A 25,105-nucleotide genomic window follows, 5' to 3' on the forward strand; every position below is an offset into this window, starting at 1 on the left:
TCCGATGAAACTGTTCGGGAGACATCTACAGGCTGGATCAGGAACTACATCCATGAACCCAGAAAAAACAGGAAACCAGATAATAAATAATAATTATTACAAATAAATTCATCAGAGAGCGACAGGATTCATCAACATGGGAATAAGAAACGAAGAAGAAGAATATTCTACAGTTTATAAAGTGTGTTGATGTTCAGAAACATTAAAAAAAAGACTCCAATAAATGTATTTATGTATGTATAGGATTATTATAGAATAGAATAGAATAGAATAGAATAGAATAGAATAGAATAGAATTACTTTATTCATCCCAGCAGGGAAATTACTTCGCAGCTACAGCATAGAGACAAGACACAATAACGACTACCACTGAGTAGTAGTTGTAGATGAAATAAAAATAAATAAAATATAAAATGCTATAAATTGTAAGAATATAAAATGCTGTTATTTATTATCATAATGAATAATAATTCATTATTATTGATAATAAATAATAAATGCACGTATTACTACTACTACTACTACTAATAATAATAATAATAATAGTAATATTGTTATTCTATAATAATAATATTATATTAATAAATATTACTTAGAAATATGAATAACAACATCATTAATAATAATTGTTATTATTATTATTCAATAATTATATTAACAATAATTATAATTAGTTCAGGGATGAAATATGATGCACAATGTTGGACTTCCTTCTATATCATATCAATACATTTATGTATCATAAAGAAAGAAATGAAGGAACATAAATTAGAAGCCAATCTAGATAAAATTGTTAGATAAATTGTTATATAGTCTTCTATTTTTTGTGGATTTTTATTGCAAAGCTGTGATATATTATTTACTATAGATATCTAATTATTACAAATTATTTAAGTATTCAAAATACTTATGAATACTTAAATACTTATGAATACTTAAATAATTATTTAATTAATTATTTAATTAATTAAATAATTAAGTATAATTTAAGAAGTTAAAAATACTCAATTATTATGTATTATTTATTAATAATAATAATAATAGTACATATTATTATTACTATTATTAATACTACTACTACCAATAATAATAAAAACTTAAGTACTCATTTAAATTACATAGCTTAATTTACGTATTAAATTATTTAATACTTAAATCATTTATTTTATTAATTAATTCGTTTTTGTAGTTCAACAGATTCTTTATTTAATTTATTCAGTTGCGTAATTATCTCATGTTTTCCAGTGTAACATTGTCACTTGAAGCCTTTTTTTTTCAACAAAAGTTTTCTTAAATGTCAAGCATGACGTCACCCTCTTCAGGAAATGACGTGTTTTTCTACAGTCGGTATTTCCTGACGGGTTTCCCTTAGCAGAGGAGGAGACAGAAACTGTCGCAATCCACAGAAACTTCATGCACAAACACCGGAAATGATGTGTTTTTACCCTTCAACCTAAAACAATCTACTATTAAAAATAAATCAGAAAAAAATATTCTGAATATAATATGTAGCAGACAGATAAGTTTCTTTATTTCTGGTACTGTTTCATATTTTTATGTTTGACTTTAAGAAACCGTTTGCCTTTTCTTTATTAGATGCTCACTCTTAAATGAATCATGTATGTTAATTCTCTTTTATTAGAAAGATTTAGGACATTTTAAATGATTTATCGATAAAAAAACCCACCAAGATTCAAATCAGCAGAATAATAAAATGTATGAATGAAAAGTTTATTTTATTGGTGATTACTGTATGCATTAAACAGATAATGTTCTGTGTGTTTTCAAGGTAAAGGTACAGAATTAGTCTGTTTTCAGGTTTTATGTGTTGGGACATATATTACGAAAATCATCATGATAAAAAAATTATTTTAACTCCTTTTGTCCACATAATAAAAATCCACACAGTAAAAATTATTTAAATTTTCTACCTTTGTTTTTTTTTATTTGCCAAATAAAAGCAAAAACATAAATGAACTCAAGATGAAAATAAAAGGTTTATATTTTGAAATAACTTACCCATATTTCATTTTAAACGTAGAAATATTGAAAAGCTTATTCGGCGAGCTAGCCGTGCTTTTATTTTTGAAAGTATTCACGGAAGTGACTCGTATATGTTTACGCTACCTTTCCGCTCGATCTGATTAGACCGGTTTTTACGGAGGAGGACACCGGGTTCCCGAACTCCTACCAGCCGTCTGAAAGAGAGGAACGCCGGCTTGTCAGGTTCACTCAGCGGAACACCGAGTTCATCCTAGAAGAAGGTGAACATTTCTGCCGTTGTTCAGCTGTTAGCTGTCAGTGTTTGAAGCTAAAAACGCTTTTAGACGACATACGATCCTGAAGTTGGAGTCTGAATGATACCTTCCTGCTAAAGGCTGTGTCACAGTTTTTAAGGAGAGTTTTCTACATTTAATCAGCTGCGGCTAAAAATCTCAGGTATGTAAGAGGATCAGATGGGGGCTGAAATACTTAGCAGCCCTTAAAGGCTTTTTTTTAATTGGATTTTTATTTTTTTTAATTTATTTTCCTTTTAATAGAACAAACTGCGACTTTAAAATTTTTTATCAAAATATAGCCCAACTTAGGCTACATTTTTATTTTGTGCAAATTAATATACAACAATTTTGAACAGTTTATTTATTTTATATTTTGTTTTATCCCGATTAAAGGTAGTTTAGATTCTTAAAAAGCGTAATAACCCTTTAATGTCGCGCCGAATAAGAGGCTAACTTCAGGCTGATCGTGTACTTATTTTAGTCCGGGCTAAAGCCGGTCCAAACTGTCTCCAGTCTCCTCCGAGTGGAAATTAAGCAGTTTATTATTCTGTTTCCAGGTGGAGGCGCATTATAGAACCGGGCCAGGACCGTGTAGTACCGCTGGAAGCAGGGGAGGGAGGGGGAGCCAGCCCGGATCCACACCGAGTTACAGCGAGCCGGGTCATCCGGACCGAGACCTCATGAATGGAAATCGGAACAACAGGTGAGCATGCTCTGAATGCCAGATACACCGGGATGTGTTTCAGGTAAACCGGTCTCACGGGTTTCCTCAGCTGGCTGTCAGAGAGAGATCCGGCCAGGTGTGTCTGAACCTGGGAGGCTGCAGGGATCCAGTCAGGTGGTTCTGAAGCCGCAGGGATCCAGTCAGGTAATTCTGAAGCCGCAGGGATCCAGTCAGGTGGTTCTGAAGCCGCAGGGATCCAGTCAGGTGGTTCTGAGGCTGCAGGGATCCAGTCAGGTGGTTCTGAAGCTGCAGGGATCCAGTCAGGTGGTTCTGAAGCTGCAGGGATCCAGTCAGGTGGTTCTGAAGCTGCAGGGATACAGTCAGGTGGTTCTGAGGCTGCAGGGATCCAGTCAGGTGGTTCTGAAGCTACAGGGATCCAGTCATGCGGTTCTGGATATTCACTTGAAGCTGCTGAGCTCATGGTGACTCAAGACGGGTCCGTTTGCTCCTGAACCGGGTCGGGTTTTCCTGAAACAGTCAGTGATTTTGCAACCCGCCAACGTTTCAGAACTTTAAATAACTTTTTTATTTCTACTTTCTGGATAAATTGTATATTTAACAATAAAATGTTGGTGGGACTCAGATTTATTCTCTCTGGATTCATAAAACCTTCAGGAAGTGAGCAGGTTTCGGTCCAGAGGCAGAACCAGTAAAACTTTCCTCAGATATAAACCAGAACGACTCGCCAAGCCAGACCTGCGTTTCCACGTCGCCTTGATGTTTCTGTTTTTATCGTGATTGGTGCCGTTTCCGCCTGAATCCTAGATGTCTGGACCATCTTCTCCTGATCCGGTTCCTTCCCCGCTCCATTTTATTTATGCAACATGTTAAAGACAATATAAGAAACATTTGTTTTCTGACCGTCTTAGATTTTTATAATAAATTAAATACATTTCCAGTTTGAAGGTTTAATTTTTGGCCAGAGGACAGAAAATGTTAGATGTTGGTAGAAAGCATGTTGGATATTTTTGGATGTTTGATGGGTGTCAGTATTCCCAGTATTCCCAGTAATCCCAGTATTCCCAGGACGATCAGTCGGGAATGTTTGTGAGGTCCCAGAGGCTCGGCAGCGCCGCCCCTCCGGACGCTGGTGAAGGTCATTAATCCGACCGTTTGTGTCTCCGGTTTTCCTCCCGGAGCGTCGGAGGCGATCCGTCTTTCCCGTTACTCCTCAGCATTCCCGGTTCCTGATCTAATTTCCGGAGGTGATGATGAGCGACTCGAACGCACCTGTTTACCTCCTCCTGCCTGCCTGCCCGCTGTTGCCGTGGTGAAAATGTTGCAACGTCGATGCCGTCACCATGGCGACAGCTCAGCGGGAAGAAGAGCATCTTCATCCTTCCTGACCCTTTCATCAGCTTCTCTGAGTTTGCCTCATGCTGGTGGAAACTGTGATGTCACTCTGGTTTCCAGTTCACCATGCGGCTCACACACTCACCCTCCTCTGGCCCGGCCCGGTACGGCCCGGCCCGGCTCGGCCCGGCACCCGCTCCGGTTTTTCTCTGCAGCTCCGGAGTTGTGTTTTCCAACACCAGGAAACTTGTAACATCCTGCAGGGTCTTCAGCTCTTTCCTCCTCGTTAACCACTTCCTTCCTGTCGCCTCGCTGCATTAATGCTCACAGCTTGTTTGTACCGACCCGGTTCTGTTCTGGACCGGCTGGTTCTGGATCTCAGGGGGGGATTATCATCCTTAGCTACCTGGGAACGGATGGGAAAGAAAACTGAGAATAGAAAAAACAAGTCAGACTTTCTAATCTGATTAATCGTGAATAATTGATTAATTAATCCTAATTTTTAACTGATTAATCGCTAACTGGAGAATTCAGACTCAAAAACAGCCATTTGCTAAAACAACAACAGTCACAACAGAAATTAAGCCAAAACTTAAGATGAAAAATCTTCGTTTAGTTTCTCCAGGTTAAAATTCTGCTAATCAATATCTAACAAGCATCTTTTTCTATCCAGTTATTAATCAATAAATAATCAACAGATAAGCAGAGTTTTTTGCTTGTTGGTACTACAATGATTTTTTTAGCTGCAGATGATCGAACTAAACGAACGCAATAAAATATTTTCCTATTTAAAAACGAAGTTTAATTATTCATTTGTATTTTTAATGTATAAAATAAGCTCAAGTGGTTTAATGAGAAATCTGCAGATTAAAATGAATAATTTTTATTGATTATTGAAATAATCTTTAGCTTTGGTTTAATTTTTGCTCTGAAGGTGTTTTTGAGCAAATGGCCTTTTTTTGAGAGTCTGTATGCTAACAGTTAATTAATTACTAAATTAGTTAATCATTTCAGTAATAAATTAATCTGATTAATTGTTTTGACCCCATCTGAAATATAAACCAAAGTAAAGCCTTGAAATTTTTATTTTTCTGTCATTTTGGGAAACAAACTGGGATTTAACTGAATGACATTTAATCCTGGAAAACTACGTCCAGATTTATATTTTCAACAATACAAGTTTATTAAAAAACAGTCAAATATTCCTTTGCCTCACTGACCAATCAGAAGCCAGCGTTCAATCTGAGCTCATCTCAAGTTTATTGGAAAAAATAAAGCCCAACAAGACGACCAGAACATCTGTAGGAACCTGAACGCCACACCACGATGCCTTTCTGGTTTTTGTTAAATTGCTGAAAAATGCATGTCTCTGGTAAAATATTCCCTGTGAATTTAGTTTTCTTCACATTTTCCCGTCTCTCCTGGTCTTAGGAGCCCACGCCTTGTTTACGTTGCCACGGCGACCCGGATATGGCTCCATCGGAAAGCCCATCAAGCTCCTGGCCAACTGCTTCCAGGTGGAAATCCCTAAGATCGACGTCTACCTGTACGAGGTCGACGTCAAGCCAGAGAAATGCCCCCGGAGGGTCAACAGGTACCGGAAGAGTCTGGCATGGATCCGTCCAGAACCTGGGTGTCCGTCCAGAACCTGGGCGTCTGTCCTGCCGGGAAGCATCTGAACCGGGGTGTTCTGTGTTTTGTCCAGGGAGGTGGTGGACTCCATGGTGCAGCACTTCAAGGTGACGATCTTCGGCGACCGGCTGCCGGTTTACGATGGGAAGAGGAGTCTCTACACGGCGAGTCCACTTCCTGTCGCCACAAGCGGGGTAAGACTGACGGGAGTCAGCACAGCTCCAGTTACAGCTGGCAACCAGAGATCCAAACCTGGGCGGACTTGGATCTGAACATTCACAGCCACATAGAGACGGTTACAAAGTCGGCCTTCCATCACCAACAGCAAGTGTGCTTTGAAAGTTCATGGAAAGCAGCCATGATGGTCAGGGATGGTCTTGTGATCACTGATGGTGATCACAAGTGTCTTTGGTGCTGCTCTTGTTTTCACCAACATGCAGGAGGAAGGGCTGTTCTGGTTCCAACCAATAAGGAAGGCTTCAGCACCGGCTGCCATCTTTGACAAAATGCTAAGAAGACGAATAATAAGAAATATTAACTATATATAGCAAACTAAGCCAATGAGAAAGTCCTTCTACACAAGAAGTAGGATCATTAGAATAACCACATACCTGCACATACCCGACAACATGGTCCTCGGTTTGACATGGGCCGTTTTAATTCTTCTTGTGGCTTTTAGACGAAGGAAGAATCACATGAACCGACAGAAGAAGGCCTGTTTTTCCCAGCCTGGGGGAAAAACAGGAAAAATAGCAGAAATATTAGGATAATAAACAAATATTTTAAAGTGTGAGCAAAACTAGCCAGACCCACCAGTGTGTCACCATCATATTCGTTCAAAGTACTGACCACTCGGTTTAGCCTGGAGAACGTTTTCACCACCTACAAGATAAAGCATGAAAAATTCAGAAATAATTACCATGAACACAACGCAGACATCATCACACAATCATCAGGGATTATAGAAATGAGTCAGCTTACAGAAATACTCTGGACAGCATTAAAAGTTCTTTCTGAAGAAATGTGTTGAAGTCATCATAACAGGTTTCAGTCACCAACATGATGCAAATAATGTTAACTCAAACGGCCTTCAAATTTTTCTGACAGTTTTAATGTTCGGCTAATCACCCGACATCTCGTGCTGCACCTGCTTGGCTGCTAACAAAAATCCTAAACCAGGGGAGCTCAGGTCCAGTCCTCGAGAGCAACCGCCCTGCAGCTTAGCTGCATCTTTACTCCAACAGACCTGGATCAGCTCTGAACAGACCTGCTAACGAGCCGATCATTTGATTCAGGTGTGTTGGAGCAGGGAAGCACCTGAAAGTTGCAGGATGGTAGGAGGACTGGACTGCACTAAACATTCGCATATACAGTGATATCCAAACAAATAAACTTACGTTAAGCGACCCATGTATATGACTCGAAAATTAATGCATCCATAAAAAATAATCAAACATATTATAATCTTCAAATGGAACCTACCTTGTTACGATAATCCAGACATGCTGCTGTTCCTGCTCTTTGGGCAAACATGTGACGTCACAGATACGTTGGATCTGCAGGAGCTGCTTAAATTTAACTCTGGAATAACCAACTCTGAAGGGAAACTAACACTCATGTTGTTGAATTAGACTAAAAATGTTGAATTAACACACTTGTTATTTTTAACATACAACACCAACACTGGAATCTAACACTTTTGAATTTGCTGTGTAGAGGGTTTCCTGGGTTTCGTCGCTTCGGGTCGTAAACCATTCACACAGAAGTCTTATTGTGGTCACTTTTAGTTAGCAGTAAGAACAAACACGCAAAAAATGATTTGAGCAAAATCATAACTGAGTATGTTTGAGCCTCCTAGATAAGAAGCGTAAAAAGTTTCCTTTACTGATGCTGAAAAACGTTTGCACCATCCCATTCCCTCTCAGAATGGGGAAGGTTTTCCAGGCAAGAGGGAAAAGCACATCACCTTGTGAGGTAAACTCACCTCTGAAGGTCGTCATGTAACTGTTGGTATTGGGTCGTAACAGGAGGTACTAACCCTTCCAGAAGCCCATGATGACGGTCATCTTCCTGACTCTTACATCCATAAATAGACCATAAGTTAAAATCGGTTCTGACAATATTTCCAGCATTAAACAACAAATGTCTCAGAAATATCTAGAGAAACTCATCCAAGCTTTTATCTTTAATCTCATTGATTACCACCTAAAAAAATCAACCTGACATCTGCTGCTTATCCAAACTTCCAGAAAACTGCGAAACATCCGAAACGCAGAGCTTCTTCAAATCAAGGCTAAAAACCGACAAGTTTAAAGTTCCTTTTGATTCGTAGTAAATGAAATAAAGGCTGGACGATACAGCTGAACAACGTATCTACAATATAAGCGTTTCATATCAGTCTATTGATAATTATTGATTTTTTATTATCTGAAATATTGGCAGTCTGTCCTGTTTTATCCAGTTTTTATTTTTTAGCAGTTATGAGGCGCGATGGGAAAACCTTAAAGCGCTGCTGCCACGCTACTCAGCAGGTTGCTGCTAGGCAACCAAAGTTAGGGGGAGCTTGAAACTGCTTATCACTCAGCAGGTTGTTGCTAGGCAACCGCAAAGTGACAGAGTTGTTGATTAGCTTAGCTAGCTTAGCTGGCTGTGAGAGGCTGAGCGGCTAAAGCTTTTCCTCTGCCTACATCTCCCAGAGTGCAGTGCAGTTCAGTGAATATTCTGAATATTGACTATTCTATCAGATATATTATCTACTGATATTGATCGGGTGTACAGCCCTAACTGATCAACGTATTTGAAGTGTGTTTCCTCGATGGTTTTGGTCATTCTCTGCAAAAACAGAAAATCTTAGCACGTCAGTTTGGTTTAGATTTGAGGACGAATATCTTAGTTCAGTTGAAATGAGATGAAACTTCCTGTAACTTTTCAGCAACATATAGCAGCTGGTTTTAAATAAATTATTCATTAATATTCATTAAAATGGCAGGTTATTTCAGTTGTAACAAAACATTTTCTCATATTATAAGAGAAATAATCTGCCAACTAGAACTTTTTCATCAATATTAAGGAATTATTGACTGTAAATTAAATCTTATATCTTGCTGAAAAGTCACTCATGAGTCAGTTTTGTCTTATTTTAACTGTACTAAAATATTTCCACAGGAAACCAGGCTTAGAAAACTTTGGTTAGTAGATTAATGGATTTTGTTTTTGCTGTGTGGCTTTTAACAAAATGTAAAGTTTACTGCTTGTTAAACAAAGTTGACTCCATGATGTTTGAACTGCCTTGTTGCTTAAACGCTTTGGACTGATGAAGCTGACGTGAAGACTCCGGTCGGTCCGGTTCGGTTCCTCAATGGTCTCCTCTGGTCCGGTGCAGGTGGACCTGGACGTCACGCTGCCGGGCGAAGGCGGGAAGGATCGCCCGTTTAAGGTCGGCATCCGGTTCGTGTCGCTGGTCAGCTGGCACCTGCTGCACGAAGTCCTGACCGGACGCAGCGTCCCTGAGCCGCTGGACCTGGACAAGCCGCTCAGCACCAACCCGGTTCACGCCGTGGACGTCGTCCTGCGACACCTGCCCTCCATGAAGTCAGTGCCGCCGCGTTGGAACGACTTGGCAGCATCGTCAGGAGCTGAGATGATAGTGTGGTGTCTGTCCCCCACCAGGTACACCCCGGTGGGTCGGTCCTTCTTCTCCTCCCCTGAGGGCTACGACCACCCGCTGGGCGGAGGCCGGGAGGTTTGGTTCGGCTTCCACCAGTCGGTGCGGCCCGCCATGTGGAAGATGATGCTGAACATCGATGGTGAGTGTCGGGGAGAATCTGAGTGGAACAGGAAGCTCTGTTGTGCCGTGAAGGGAAGGAAAGCAGTGCAAATCTTCTGGGATGATTGATTGGCAATCAATCGCACAGCTATTCTTACAGTCTAATTAACTCATTACTTAATTTTTTTAACAAGGTAAACTGTCTATTCCTCAACAGTAAATAAATAAACAATCTGATTAAAGGTTCCAGTCCAGGTTAACTGCAGGGTCTGTAATTAAATAATATGTGTGACGTGTTTTAACCAGATGAACTTAAGAAGCTCAGACTGTCGTTTCCTCCTCCAGTTTCAGCCACGGCCTTCTACAAAGCGCAGCCGGTCATCCAGTTCATGTGTGAGGTGCTGGACATCCACAACATGGACGAGCAGCCGCGCTCGCTCCCGGATTCACATCGAGTCAAATTCACCAAAGAGATCAAAGGTGGGAAAACGTGTCCAGGCTTTCTGAAGGCGCTCGCACTTTTTATTCACATTTCAGCTTCACTGAAGCAGATTTTAGAGAAATGTCTGGTTGCTTCCTCACAGTAAAGAAGTAAAAGTCTGTCTGATGCTCGTTCAGGTCTTAAAGTGGAAGTAACCCACTGTGGAAGCATGCGGAGGAAGTACAGGGTGTGCAACGTGACGCGGCGGCCTGCCAGCCTGCAGACGTACGTCTCTCACCGTGTTTCCTCGCAGCTGCGGGCGCTGCAGGTCCCACATTGACCGGATCGCTGTTCTGAATCTTCAGGTTCCCTCTGCAGCTGGAGAACGGCCAGACGGTGGAGCGCACCGTGGCGCAGTACTTCAGGGAGAAGTACAGCCTGCAGCTGAAGTACCCACACCTGCCCTGCCTGCAGGTGGGCCAGGAGCAGAAACACACCTACCTGCCGCTGGAGGTGAGAAGACCACCAACTAGTTCACTGAACTGAATCCATTCATGTTCATAGTTCTATTTCATCCCTACATTCGGTGCTTCAAGCACTGAATGGTCATTCTTGCACATGCGCAGGTTGAGTACTAATGACAACCAAGTTACCTGTGACCTGCTGGGGACCCCCGTGACTCTATATAGTCACATGACGCCCGGCGTTCAATCCCTTTTGTTCTTCTGGCGCAGGTGTGTTGACTACAGGTGTGTGGTCGTGTGAAGCTGGTTGCTTCTGTGTACCACTGTTATCTTAGCTGCTTGCTGCTAGTAGGACAACAAGCAGCTAGGACAACAGTTTGGTCGGAGCTGCGGGTAAGTCTCGCCCTCCAGGGGCTGCACAAGTAGATCAGACACTGCCTTTGTGGTTCCTCCCTCGGAGGAGTATATACGGGAACTACATGCTTGCCGGTCAGACATCAAGGTTTTCACGTCTGACAACAGAGGGCAGGGCCCTGGCGGCCAAGCAGGAGGCACCCAGGGTTGGCTTGGTGGCGGGCAAGCAGTCATTGAGATGGAATTCATGGCAATGCCCAGGAAGATATTCTCCTGTGAGGGAGTCAGACTGCTTTTCTCCCTGTTCACCTGCAAGCCCAAGCGTCCCACATGATGGAGCACTTACCGAGTGTCTCCAACCGCCTGGTCCCATGTTGCAGCACAAATGAGCCAGTCGTCCAGATACAGGAGGATCCTTAATCCTTGTGCCTGCAGAGGAGAGAGGGCTGCTGTGACACATCAGGTGGACACCCTGGGAGACAGTGAAAGTCCGAACCGGAGGACCCTGAACTGGAAGTGCCTCCCCTGAAAAGCAAAACAAAGAAACCGCCAATGGGGCGGAGCAATTGGAACATGAAAATAAGCATCCCTGAGATCTATGGAAGTGAACCAATCACCCGGAGAAATCGCCTGCAACACTTCCTTGGTGGTCAGCATACAAAAAGGCATGACCTTCAAGTACACATTCAGGCCCCTGAGGTCCAAGACTGGACCTAGCTAATTAGCTCTACATCCTTAAGAAAATGAAAAAATATGGTGTTTTATAAGATCATTTATATTTTATTGTTCCAGTAATGCCGAAATTAATAGTAAATAATAAAGACATTGTGGTATTCTGATTTAGTAATGTAATTATATTAGTTGTTTTACCACCCCCACGCCACTAGAGGCAGTATCAGGCCCGAAAAGATGCGACTAAGGAGCAGATTTAGAAGTTCACAGAAAGCTACGGAATTAGTTAAAAACTGTGAGCTACGCGTAAGTACATAAAAGAGAGAAGTTTAAATACATGCTGAGAGTGAAAATCCTTCCTAAAGATGAAGATATATCACAGATTTAAAAAAATAAAAACGGGAGGCCGCGGATAATATACCAAATAGCGCCCCCTTCATTTCCGGAGTGCAATGGCCCCATTTCCAAATAAGCTACGAGACTGACAGTCCCGCCCCTTCCTGTTTGCTGCAGCGAGGTCCTTCTCCAGCCGCTCACCTGTATAAATACCTGTAGCTCTTCCCGCCGTTCGCTTTCAACCAGCAGCTCCTGGAGCAGAAAGGCTCCGTACTCCAGGTATGTGCCAGTCATTTTAAGGATGCCTGCTAGTTTCCCAAAAACAATGAAAACCCAGGCATTATGATCAATGAATAAAATCCCCACGGGCCGAACTTGAAGATTGGTCTTTATGCTGCTAACACTTAGCTTTGGCCAACAACTAAGGCGGAAGTCAGAGCTCCGCCCAACGCAGGTAATGTCCTGGGCGGAACATAAATAAATAATAATAAAACCTAAATTAACGAAGCTTCGAGGCAGGTACATTTTCGTCGAGGAATTTTAATAATCGAGGAATCATTTCAGCCCTAAACTCAGCTGCTGTGTGTGTGTGTGCGTGTGTGTGTGCGTGCGTGCAGGTGTGTAACATCGTTCCCGGTCAGCGCTGCATTAAGAAGCTGACTGACAACCAGACGTCCACCATGATCAAAGCCACGGCCCGCTCGGCTCCGGACAGGCAGGAGGAGATCAGCCGTCTGGTGAGAGCAGAACCCCCAGCAGAACCCAGCAGAACCCGGTTCAGGCTCACCAGAAACTGCTCTGCCCCCTGCAGGTCAGGAGCGCCAACTACGAGTCCGACCCGTTCGTCCAGGAGTTCCAGTTCCGGGTGCGCGATGAGATGGCTCAGGTGACGGGGCGCGTCCTGCCGGCCCCCATGCTGCAGTATGGCGGCAGGGTGAGCTCTGAACCCCTTATGGTACCTTCCCTTTTCAATCTCCGTCTTAGGCTCAGAAGTTAACCCAGATTTCTCCACAGATGCTACATAAGAACAACTCAAACTGTCGGAAAAGAAACTTTAACTAAATCCAGTCTGTAGTTTGAATAACCTGCAGTCAAAACAGGCAAATTCAGTTCAATTCAAACAAACTTCATGGATCCTAAAGGGGAATTAAAGGCCACAGCATCACATTTATGTTTAGTGTTGCTTCTGCTCATGTTTTCCTGTGTTCAGCTTCAGCAAAGTTAAGATTGTTTTGTGAATCAGCGGTTAGTGAACCCAACTCTTTTTTAGTAAGCTTTTGTTAATAGCTACTGCTCATTTTAATGTAATCATATATTCTGATAACGATCATGGTGGCCATTTTGAAAAGTGTCCATCAGAAAAAGAAAACACAAGATCAAGAAAATCTTTATATTTTTCGTGTTTATATTTTTTTCATAGCTAGAATAAGATTTGACACCAAACACATTTATCTAATTCGTGATTTTAGAGGAAAATAAAATTTTCTGTGACAACCATGATGGCCATCTTAACAAATCAAAGAAATGATGAATAAATCAGATTTTTATGGATCCGATTATGTGTTTCTTGACAACCATCTTGAAAAATTTTTGCCTTTTGAGTGTTTCTGGGTGCCCTGCGACAGACTGGCGACCTGTCCAGGGTGTACCCCGCCTCTCGCCCGGAACGTAGCTGGAGATGGGCACCAGCAACCCTCCCGACCCCATTAGGGACAAGGGTGAACAGAAAATGGATGGCTGGATGGAGTGTTTCTGGGATCGTCTGGCCAGTTAGGTTCTTGTACCCTGATGTGAACGGAGTATTTAATAATCTTTGTCTTCTGCGTGTTATCATTTATAATTCTCTACATTTTGAGTCTTAAAATGAGTTTAAAACCATAAAAAAATTAAAAACGTATTTTCTGTGGAGAAATCGTGTTTGTCTGCAGCTCCTCTTTTCATCTGTTAGCTTTGCTTTTATGCTGCATTTCTGTTTGCTGTGCATCGTCTCTGTGTGAATAGCAGCTTGATTTACACATTTATATCCAGTCATCCAGTCACTGCTGATAACAAGCCTCAGTTAGCTCACAGCGCAGCCGCAGCGTGTGAACGGCTGTCGGCACCAACGCATGCTGTCTCTGCAGAACCGCACGGTGGCCACGCCCAGCCACGGCGTGTGGGACATGAGGGGGAAGCAGTTCCACACCGGAGTGGAGATCAAGATGTGGGCCATCGCCTGCTTCGCCACCCAGCGGCAGTGCAGAGAGGAAATCCTCAAGTGAGATCAGAACGGCGTCCATAAAAACACTCAGAAATATTCAGACGCTAAGCTTTGCACCATCCAGGCAGAACCTGTTACCAGGTGTAAACAATATTCTAACATCAAGAGGAAACTCTTAGAAAATGTTTTGTAAAATTTTAATAAATTAATTTCTCTTATTTATATTAATTTTTATTAGAATTGTTTTTGTTGTTAACCCAAAGTACATTTTTATAAATATTTATTGTTTACTATAAATAGATACATTTATTTAAATTCAGACACAATTAACAATTAGTAAAATCCTTAAAAATAAATACAAAATTTTTGTGTAGATAATTTTTGTTACATACATAAAATATTAATACCATATTAACAAATTCTTTAACATTTTTCTATTTAATTTGCATTATCATCATCATTGCTATTATTTTTTTTCTCTTATTTTTAACCCTACATAAATTGTTTATATAAGTCAATATTTGTTTTACATAATTTATACAGAAAATGCATTTTATAAAGATGACTGTTTTATGCATAAGTTATTTATATAAAAATAAATACAGATAATAAAATAACATTCAGAAAAATATTTTAAAATTAATAGTAAATTATTTTGTAAATTGAAACATTCTAGTTTTTAAAAATTAAATATTACTGTTAATAAAATACTAATAAAACTATTTATTTCTATTTTTTCTAATTAATTTCTCTTATGAATTTAATTATTTTAACTCTTAATACATTTTTAATGAATAAATATTCGTATTATATAAATTATTTTAAAAACGAAGACGACTACTATTGTCTTCATATAGTAGACAATACTAATTATTGTCTCTAATAAATTTTAAGCAAATTTATTACCATAAAAATGTTTTCGGACAAAATTAACCAGAGTAAAAAATGAAGGTATTTAGATGAGTTGGGTTTGTTGAAGCCCGTCTGGATGAGCTGCTCCCAGCGGTTCCTGTTTCCCCAGGAGCTTCACGGAGCAGCTGAGGAAGATCTCCAAGGACGCCGGGATGCCGATCCAGGGCCAGCCGTGTTTCTGTAAATACGCCCAGGGCGCCGACAGCGTGGAGCCCATGTTCAGGCACCTGAAGAACACCTACGCCGGCCTGCAGCTCATCATCGTCATCCTGCCCGGAAAAACGCCCGTCTACGGTAAGAAGCTGACCACTTGTAGCAGCTCTGCCCCGTGGCAGGAAGTGATGCGGTGACTGATTGGCTCCGCCCCACAGCGGAGGTGAAGCGGGTGGGCGACACGCTGCTGGGCATGGCCACGCAGTGTGTCCAGGTGAAGAACGTGGTGAAGACGTCGCCTCAGACGCTCTCCAACCTCTGCCTGAAGATCAACGTCAAGCTGGGAGGCATCAACAACATCCTGCTTCCAAACCAGCGGTACGACCCCCACGCGTTGCTGATTCCTCTCACAGGCCTCTGATGGACGGTAAACTTTGACCTTTACCCCTCTAGGCCGTCGGTGTTCCAGCAGCCAATCATCTTCCTGGGAGCGGACGTCACTCATCCTCCAGCCGGCGATGGGAAGAAGCCGTCGATCGCTGCGGTGAGAACGTCCGACCGGAGCTAGGTTCTGGTTCATCTGACGTTTCCGAGCATCAACATCTGATCAAATCTTTGCTGTCCTGGTTGATTCAGACCAGCAGATTTTCTTTTGGTTTTTTTGCTACTATTTAAAAGCTTGCTGAGTTGGAGCCGATCTCCCCCTGCAGGTGGTCGGCAGCATGGACGCCCACCCCAGCCGGTACTGCGCCACGGTCCGGGTCCAGAGGCCCAGGCAGGAAGTGATCCAGGACCTGGCCTCCATGGTGCGGGAGCTGCTGATCCAGTTCTACAAGTCGACCCGCTACAAGCCGACCCGAATCATCTTCTACAGAGACGGCGTGTCAGAGGGCCAGTTCAGACAGGTGACGCCTCACTTCCTGTTTCATCACACTGTAAACCGCAGACAGTTCAAATGCTGAGTTATTACTTTATATATTCATCTGTAGTTCAAACCAGGCCAGTCGCTATAAATCATTATCATACAGAGACTTCATATGTCTGTTGTTTTATTTATTTTGAATATTTAAAATGTCTTCCAGCTCCAGTTCATTGAGCGCTGAGAATGTGTTCTTGCATTATTGCTTTTCGCTTCCTGTCCTTATCTGTCTCTTCCTGTCTCACCTGTCCAGGTGTTGCACTACGAGCTGCTGGCCATCAGGGAGGCGTGCATCAGCCTGGAGAAGGAGTACCAGCCAGGAATCACCTTCATCGTGGTTCAGAAGCGTCATCACACGCGGCTCTTCTGCGCAGATCGCAACGAGCGAGTGAGAGATGCAGCCGATACTTTAACTGATCAAACTTTATTGATTAATCCAAATTCTGGGAAATCTGGAGGGAGAACCTCGGTGGATTATTTGGTCGCCAATGTTTTCATAATGCAGAATGGTGTCACGGCACTCAGGGCGGCCATCTTGTTTGACAGCTTCTGTTTATTTAGACGCTAAATTCATGTCAACTCTACGAAAGAATATTAGGACCAGGCTGCAAATTTTTCAATTTAATTACAAGAATAAAGTAATAAAATGACCAGAAACAAATTGTACCATTAGTGCAGAACGTACAGAACCAACAATAAAACATTCAGAACCAACTAATTTAACAAATGTGTTAAATTTAGATGCGACAAAAGCAGATTTTAGCAGGTTTATACTTTTTTTTTCTTTTTTAAGAATAATTTGTGAATTTTCAAACAGGATGACAAAAAGTATTAGTAAAAGTATATTTTTTCTTGTAGTAATATTTGAAAATATTTTTTTTGTTTACATCCATTTCCACAAACATCAACATCCCAGAGTGTATCCGTCCTGTTTTTGCAAATGTTTTAAACCTAAACCAGAAATAAAATCCTGTTTCTGTGAAATGATCACAAATGTTTGATGGTCGATATTCATTTGATGGATGTTCTGACCGGTTCAGGTGGGCCGAAGCGGGAACATCCCAGCCGGAACCACCGTGGACACGGACATCACTCACCCCTACGAGTTTGACTTCTACCTGTGCAGCCATGCCGGCATCCAGGTGAACTTTGACCTCTAGACCTCAGAGCGTCTGCGAGTCGCTCTGAGTCTCCGTCAGCTCAGCGTCTCTCTGTCGCCCCCTGCAGGGAACCAGCCGCCCGTCCCACTACCACATCCTGTGGGACGACAACTGCTTCACGGCGGATGAGTTCCAGCTGCTCACCTACCAGCTGTGCCACACCTACGTCCGCTGCACGCGCTCCGTCTCCATCCCCGCGCCCGCCTACTACGCCCACCTGGTGGCGTTCCGCGCTCGCTACCACCTGGTGGACAAAGAGCACGACAGGTGGGTCCGACCAGCCGCACATTGGGTCGATTTAATGAACTAAATGGCTCGATTTAGGAGAAATGTTTGGCTTGGAGACTTAACCACTGGGCACCCTGAACTGGGATTTAAAAGTACGCTGTCCAGCTGTAACCAGTGATAATCCAGATAAATGTGTGTGAGCTAGTAACTTTATATCAGCCAGTAATGCTGCAGCTCTGTGAAAAAGTAGTAGCAGTGAACAGAAGCAGCTAAAAGTCACATGCTAATTCTAGGAAGCTAAAATCCTGTCGTTAATTTGGATCAGAGGAGCAATTATACTTCCTGTTGTTCTAGCGAAGGTTTAAAAAGAATTTTGCCTCCAATTTTATTAAGGAAATTACTTTTTTCTTTTTTTTGAAGAATCTTTAGTTTTAGAGAAAAAAATCAAGTCATTATGGAGGAGAAATGCTGACAGAATCTTTCAATAAATATAGAAATAAATGATCAGCTTGATAAACTTCTTAGTGTGACAAATATTTAATCCAAAAAACAACTTTCCCAACTTATTTGATTACATATTGTAATATAAATTATTTATCATTTTCAACAGCATTAATTACTATTTAATTTTCCATTTTATTTACAATTGCTAGTTTATTTTTTTATTGTCATCTCATATATTTAATTTACTCATTTTTTCTTTTTTTTAATATTGATCTTTTTTTAGCAGAAAAAAAATCATTTTATTTTCAGTCCAATTGTTTTGTTAGTCTCTCTTTTTTAATTATTTTATATCTTTCTTTTTTCTCATATTGTCATTTCATATTTAATTTAGTCATGTTTGTTTCTGTTTCTCCTGTATTCAGAATGTATGTAGTATATATTTAATTATGTTTAATCTATTTAATAGCAGAGCTCTACTTGTTGACCAATAAGAGGGGAGAAAATGCAACAAAAAAAATCATTAAATAAATACACAATATGATCAAATAAATAAACTGAGAAAACAATAAGATTGGAAATAAAATGGAAAATGAAATAATAGTAATAAGGTTAAATTAATACTTTTAAAAATTATGAATTTTTATCATCATCATATATAACAAATAATTAACATAATGGGTTCTTAGAAAATCATAAAAAATAATAAACAAAATAAAAAAAATGTTACACTAGATAATCAAATAAGTCGGGGAAAGTTCTTTTTCATTTTTAGATGTAATATTTGGCACATTTGTGACTTTATCAAGCCTTTATTCACTTCTATGTTTATTTCCAGTTATGTCAGGATTTTTCCTCCATATTGAAAGTTTTAAACTGGGAGAATCCGGTTTCCCCGGCAGCTTCCCAGTCGGTGGCGACGCGTTTGGTGTCTCACGGTGTTTTCTGTTTGCTGCCTCAGCGCCGAGGGAAGCCACATCTCAGGGCAGAGCAACGGCAGAGACCCGCAGGCGCTGGCCAAGGCCGTGCAGATCCACCACGACACCCTGAGGACCATGTACTTCGCCTGAGGGGGCAGTTCTGATCCGACCGCTGAGCTGCTGAAACCTGATCAGAACCGGATGCCGTCGCCTCACTGTGAGCGACCGCTAGATCTAGCGTTTCAGAGGTTTTGTGTTTTTCTGCGACAGAATATTACGGCCATTTTAGAGAGAGAAAAAAAGAGTAAATATCCGCCATAAACTCTGAAATTTTGAGGATTTTGGAAGAAACATGAAAGAAAAAATTTCTATGTTGTTTCCAAGAAAAAAAACTGGAAATTTCTGAGTTAGAAAAGTCAAAAATTTGCTATAGAAGGCTCAAAGAGTTTGAGCTTAATCTAAAAAAAAAAAAAAAAATCTAGAAAAAAGTCAAGTCAGTTTTTTTGACACAAATTTTCTGAGTTTCAAAAGTTTCTTATATTTAACGTTTTGAAATTTTGAGTTTCCAAAGTCAAAAATTTTCTACTTTTTATACATTTTCTCTGATTCAAACATTGAAATTTTTAAAGTTTTTAAAATTAAAAACTCAGAAATTTTCATGTTTTTTCTGGAAAATTTCAAAAGTGGAAAATATTTGATGTTTGGAAACTCCCTCTTTCGAAATGTCTTTTTTTATTAAGAAAATTTCTCAAAATTTTTCTAGTAAATTGACATTTTTAAATTTACTAATTTAAATGAACTTTTGAGCTCAACAATTTTCTTGTTTTTCCTGGACAAGTTTTTGGTGGAAATTTACTCCTATTTTTTTCTATCGACTGCCGCCCTAATACACCGTCGTATTTTTCTGAAATTTATGATTTTTTTTCCTTTATTTTTCACTGAAATTCTCCTGATTTGGATCTTTGTTTCCGGTTCGGACTTGCAGAACTCCTCCGGTGCAATAAGGTTTCCCGCACTGAAACGGTTTATAATGGCTGACCGCCGTCTCCTGATTGGTCGTATTTATCAAAGTGCCTGATTGGGTTAGAAGGTGATCAGCTGGTACGAAAGGGAACATTTTAATTGGACGGATTCTGCCCGACTTCCAGGACTGCAGATGCTTATAATTTTATTGTTGTTTTGCGAATTAATCACCAAACTTTAGATCTATGATGCCAAACTGGTCGGTGTTTGTCTGCGGCGGTTTTATTTCCTGTTGTCGCGTTTTAGCCTCAAACCGGACTTTCTGACGGAGCAGCAGCGTCTCGTTATGCAATAAGGATGAGATTTGTGCGGCTTCCTGCCGCAGTGCCGCTGAGCCTCTGGACTTCAACCCAAACGAAGCCACCGGGGCTTCCCCACTCGGACCAAACCGCCGTGCCTGCTCGCCGCGCCCATCAGTCTGCTCGCGTTCGCTTTTACTTGAAGAATATTTGAAGTCGGTACCAACGTATTGGACCGGTTGGGACTGAAACGGACCTCCAGAACCCGCAGGCAGGACGTTGTCTCACAGATGCCTTTAATCTCCTTCAGTTTAAGCATTTTGAATCCGTATGAAGATATATTTATAATTGAAATATGAACTAAATGCACGTTTAGACACTTTCTATTTAAAAAATAAAATAAAGGAGTTTATGATATGAATGTTTAGAAATCAAGAGGTTTAAAATTTTATCAACCTGTCAGATAAAAAAGCTGAAATATTTAAGTTTGTCGGTAGAAAAATGGCTAATAACATTTAGTATTTTAGATCTAGACCTGATTGGACGATCACAGAATAAACTGTCCAATCAGACGATGGATGGTTTGATTCTTTATAAAACGGGAAGAAATTCTGGAACATTCTGGTTCAGTTGCTTCTTTTTAACTCAAACTTCTCCAAACTTTTTTTTATGTCCTTTCCAGGACCTGCAGCTGTGTTTCTGAAACAGCACAGTTGTGATTGGACAGTTTGAATCCCCACCGTCCAATCAGGTTAGGGTATGATAGAAGGGCTTCGAACTGAGAGTTTTAGGTTCGTACGTTTTGGTAAAATAGATTTTTTGTTTTTAAATAAAATATTCAAGTTGATTTTATCAAAAAGGGATGAGCAGACATTTAAAAAGTTTTAAAAAGTTTAAAAAAACAAACTGAAACAATTGAATGTTTTTATTTTTTAGTGATGATATGGAACTCCCTTAATGACGACGTCTTGCGTTCTTATTCTCTATAAATGACAACTACGACTTTGAAAAAATGACCGGCTCGTATTTTAACCCTTTCATGCAAGAATTATGATCCGTTGTGTCAGGATTTTTTCCCCAATTTTCTTAAGGCATGAAAAAGTAGAAAAATAAATGTTTCTTTTTCTTTTTTTAGGTGATCTATTGTAATTTTCTCCAAATACAAAGTTGTTATTTGAAAAATACATCAGTAGTATTGTTCTTCAGGGGTTATCTGATGTGTCAATATTTTATTTTACCTGCAAGAGTCGTCTACAGTAGAAAGAGGGATCAGGTCGGTCAGCCATATTGGATTTAACAAAAATAATTTCTTGTATTTGCAGCTGATGGCCAGTAGTTGATGGTGTATTTTATGATGCATTAGTGTAATACTTCAGTGGTCTGTGTGCATTTATAACATAAAAATCCACAAGAAGCACAAGAAAATGGCTTTCAGACAGCTGTCCACTGTAGTGACCACTATGCATGAAAGGGTTAATATATTTTAAGACAATAATAAAATGTTTTTTTTTGCTAATTTCTGAAACTAATCCAATGTATAAAACACTCGTTTATCCATTTTATTTGCAGTTCGGTTATGTATTATTTCATCTTGCTTGTAAAATTTAAGTGGTGCTTATTAAAAATTAAAATCTGCTTCAGTTTCAAACTCCAGAACCAGAAAATAGATCATTTCTTCACCAGGACGTTTTCCTCAGTGGTTCTGTTGTGATTAGAGAGGGGAGGTTCTAAAGTTTACCGTCGGACCCGAGTGACCGTTCCGGACTTGTGCCTTTTGCTGATGGTGCTGATGAAGTTCTGGTTCTGTGACCCTGCTGTAACGTGTGTCCATGTTGTAATATTTGTGTGATGCCAAGTAAATAAAAAAAAAACATTATGCAGAACTTGAAGGGTCGAAGCGGACCGGACCAAAAAAAGAAAAAATCACAAAAAAAGATGATTGTGGAAACTTGAGCAGAACCGGTACCGGTTTGGATGTCATGTAGCATTATTTATTTCATGGTTTCTGTGCGTGGGCTGCAGCGCCCCCTGGTGTCATTTCCTCTTTTTATGTTTTTAATTAACAGCAATAACGGGTCAGAACTCTGCAGGGGGCGGTCGGACTCGGTTTCTACATGAAGGAATAAATCTCTGCAGGCTGCACTTAAAAACAAACATGTTTGGGTTTCTCTATATATTTATGTTGTATCCTGATACTGTAAAACTGGATGTTTTACCTCCTGGTCTGATTTTATTTGTGCTATTTAATTTTTTTTGAATAAAGAGATTCAAACAAGTTGTGAATTTCTTGGGATTTTTTTGACAGATCAACAGAGAGCAGAAGAAAAATGTTTCTTTAGCTTTATTTACAAATAAAAATCTGAAATGTGTGGCATGCATTTATATGTAGGCTTTCTGTAGGTAATCCTTTCATGTCTGAAGGTGTGGAACCAGATAGCCGTTCAAACATCACAGGAAGTGAGTCACAGTTTCAAATTAAAGCAAAGTGTTTTATGGGAGCGAATGAAAAGCACAGGATGTTTTATGAACTGGCAGGCAGAGTCAACATGGAGGCGACACGTTCAGATGTAAACGCCTGAAGGTTCCTCAAACACTGACCCGGGATCAGATTGCAGCTGCTTACTGTCAGGAAGTGGCAGGTGGTGTGAGGGTAAACACGGCGTCCATGTTTATTGTCCTGACGGGGATTCAATTAGAGCTGGGGAAGGTTCTGGCAGCTGGTTCTGGATCCAGAACCAATCACTGCTGCTCCCTGAGGAGCTTAAAATCCAACTCAGAACCGCAGGAGAAGGAACAAATGTTGCTCTTTTGTTTCCCAATCAAACCGAGTTTCCTGGACTATCAGGTGGAAAAACAACCTAAATGTGAAACTGAAATTTCAGATTCTAGAGTTTTTTTTCCATCTTAATCTTCTGTCCCCGTTTGGTGCAGATGACAAGAATATGGAATCATATTTGAATCGTCAGTCACACGACAACTCAAATATGACCAGATGTTGCATTTATTCAATTTATGTGTTTATTGTTAAACTTTATGGCACCAATTTAGCTTCATACATTTTGTCTTTATTTTCATCTGGAGCTTTTCTGAATCAAGGTTTATAACTGATAGAGTTAAACACAAATACATCGGATACACTTTTTATAAGGAACAAAATCAGGCTGCACAATATATCACAATGGTCAATATGCATATTGTGGTGTCAGCTAATCATGGAGGTACCTGTTGGTTCTTCGCTTGTATTTTAATTGAGCATAAAGACTTTTTAGATAAGGAGGAGATGAATCTTTAAAAACTAACATCGCCCAGAAACAGCTTGATGGAAATGTCCAGGTTTCAGCAGAAATGTATTTAAACTGGTGGTTTTAAATTAAATTAAGGATTTGTAATGGCAATTAATCAAAAATCATATATTGAAAAAATAAGCAACATTTACTAAAGAATAACTCAACAAAGATATTTATAGTTTTTAATCTGCTCTATCCACTCAACTTCCCAGAGTTTCAGGAAGTCCTGATCATTCATGGACCTTCAATGGCCTCTGACATTGGCATTAGCAACATGTTTAGCATTCAGATGCTATTTTAGGCTTTGCTGACAGGCTAACTACTTTTAGCATAACTTGAACACAACAATTTTCTTTCCCAGCGTCCAATCAAATCGTCTTAGAAACGGAAGTTAAACCCCAGTCGGCTGAGAGAAACAGCTTCCGTTGCTATTTTTAGCGGCTGTACGTCACATTTATGGGCGCCCCAGAAACGCGTGAATACAAAGGTTCCAGCCCGGAACTTTTGTAATTATAAAAGAGCGATTAATTGTGTTACATAAATCGATGTAATTAATTAATCGAAATGCTAAATTAAAACGTTAAACCACCAGAGTTTTCCGATCAGTTCCACAGAACAGAATCATCTCACGGTCTAATAACAGCTGGCAGAACATCTTCCGCCTGATGTCGGGTTCTTCAGGGCGGAACTTCTTCCCGGAACCGTTCCCCACTCTGCGGTTTGCGTTGCGGAGGCCCTCCACACCCCAGGATGTGCATCTTGGCCGTGACCCTCCGGAAGCAGCGGTTTATAGCGCCGCGGACCGCCGCTGACGACAGGTAGAAGATAAACGGGTCCAGACAGGCGTTGAGGGTGCTGGATATCAGCGCCAGGTTCCGCCACTCCTGGCTGTCGCCGTGGACGAATCCCACCACGTGGGAGGCGTTGTACGGCCCGAAGCAGATGGTGAACACCACCAGCGTCCCGAAGGCCAGGCCGATGCACCGCAGCCGCCGCCGCCGGCTGATGTTGGGCAGGCGGGAGAGGATGAGGATGAAGTTGACGTAGCAGAAGCAGCTGATGATGAAGGGGACGCAGAAGAGCACGAGGAAGAGCTCCAGGCGCACGCGCAGCAGGATGCTGAGGTCGGCCTCTGAGAAGTCCAGGTAGCAGGTGGTGGGAGGGCTGGCGTTGCCGCCGTAGTTCCACTGGGAGTACGGCATGACGTAGACGATGCTGAGGTTGCATGACGTCACCAGCCAGAAGGTGAAGCAGGCCCAGACGGCGTAGCGCGGCCGGCGGCACACGGCGTACCTGAGCGGGAAGGCCACGCCCAGGTAGCGCTCCACGCTGACGGCGGTGAGCAGCAGCGTGCTGTTGTAGATGGTGACGTAGAAGATGAAGCCGGTGAGCGGGCACAGCGAGTAGGGCAGCAGCCACTTCAAGCCGTCGTAGGCCTCCTTCATTTTGAAGGGCAGGAAGGCCAGAAAGATCAGGTCGGAGATGGTGAGGTTGAGGAGGAGGACGTCGATGGGCGCCGCCTTGCGACACATCTTCCGGCAGAGGGTGATGAAGGACAGGATGTTGGCGGGAACCCCCATCAGGAAGGTGAGGATGTAGACGGAGAGCAACAGGTGGTTGTACAACATGGCGGCCGAACGGGTCGGATTCGAGCTCAGAGACGATACAACATGGCGGCCGAT

The 25,105-nt window shown here is 41.3% G+C and overlaps 2 protein-coding genes and 1 long non-coding RNA gene across 7 annotated transcripts; 1 reads left to right on the plus strand and 2 right to left on the minus strand.

Moving 5' to 3' along the window:
• Nucleotides 1-2,135: 2,135 nt before the first annotated feature.
• ago3b (argonaute RISC catalytic component 3b) lies at nt 2,136-19,266 on the plus strand. Of its 4 annotated transcripts, none has more exons than XM_028036999.1 (20): nt 2,136-2,439; nt 2,837-2,982; nt 5,728-5,890; nt 6,002-6,122; nt 9,311-9,519; nt 9,598-9,734; nt 10,040-10,174; nt 10,313-10,400; nt 10,481-10,628; nt 12,559-12,678; nt 12,753-12,896; nt 14,065-14,198; nt 15,163-15,347; nt 15,425-15,584; nt 15,660-15,750; nt 15,917-16,111; nt 16,379-16,513; nt 17,166-17,267; nt 17,353-17,552; nt 18,916-19,266. In XM_028036999.1, the coding sequence occupies exons 2-20, from the start codon at nt 2,964-2,966 to the stop codon at nt 19,022-19,024; spliced, it is 2,595 nt and encodes an 864-aa protein (XP_027892800.1). In that variant the 5' UTR covers nt 2,136-2,439; nt 2,837-2,963; the 3' UTR covers nt 19,025-19,266. The 4 variants fall into 4 exon arrangements, with proteins under 4 accessions (XP_027892800.1, XP_027892802.1, XP_027892801.1 ...); XM_028037001.1 differs by having other exon boundaries at nt 12,753-12,875; XM_028037000.1 differs by having other exon boundaries at nt 2,136-2,264.
• On the minus strand, nt 6,118-8,924 carry LOC114156517 (uncharacterized). Of its 2 annotated transcripts, none has more exons than XR_003597954.1 (4): nt 7,057-8,924; nt 6,742-6,810; nt 6,540-6,657; nt 6,118-6,437 (listed from the first exon to the last, which is right to left on the minus strand). It is a non-coding gene; the product is annotated as an uncharacterized LOC114156517 (long non-coding RNA). The 2 variants fall into 2 exon arrangements; XR_003597953.1 differs by having other exon boundaries at nt 6,910-8,924.
• A 4,325-nt stretch (nt 19,267-23,591) lies between the features above and the next one.
• Nucleotides 23,592-25,105, minus strand: LOC114155478 (free fatty acid receptor 3-like). Its single transcript, XM_028035391.1, has one exon. It carries the CDS (start codon nt 25,049-25,051, stop codon nt 24,101-24,103), a length of 951 nt encoding a protein of 316 aa, XP_027891192.1. The 5' UTR covers nt 25,052-25,105; the 3' UTR covers nt 23,592-24,100.

Source organism: Xiphophorus couchianus, chromosome 13, assembly GCF_001444195.1.
Source record: "Xiphophorus couchianus chromosome 13, X_couchianus-1.0, whole genome shotgun sequence".
Lineage (NCBI taxonomy): Eukaryota > Metazoa > Chordata > Actinopteri > Cyprinodontiformes > Poeciliidae > Xiphophorus > Xiphophorus couchianus.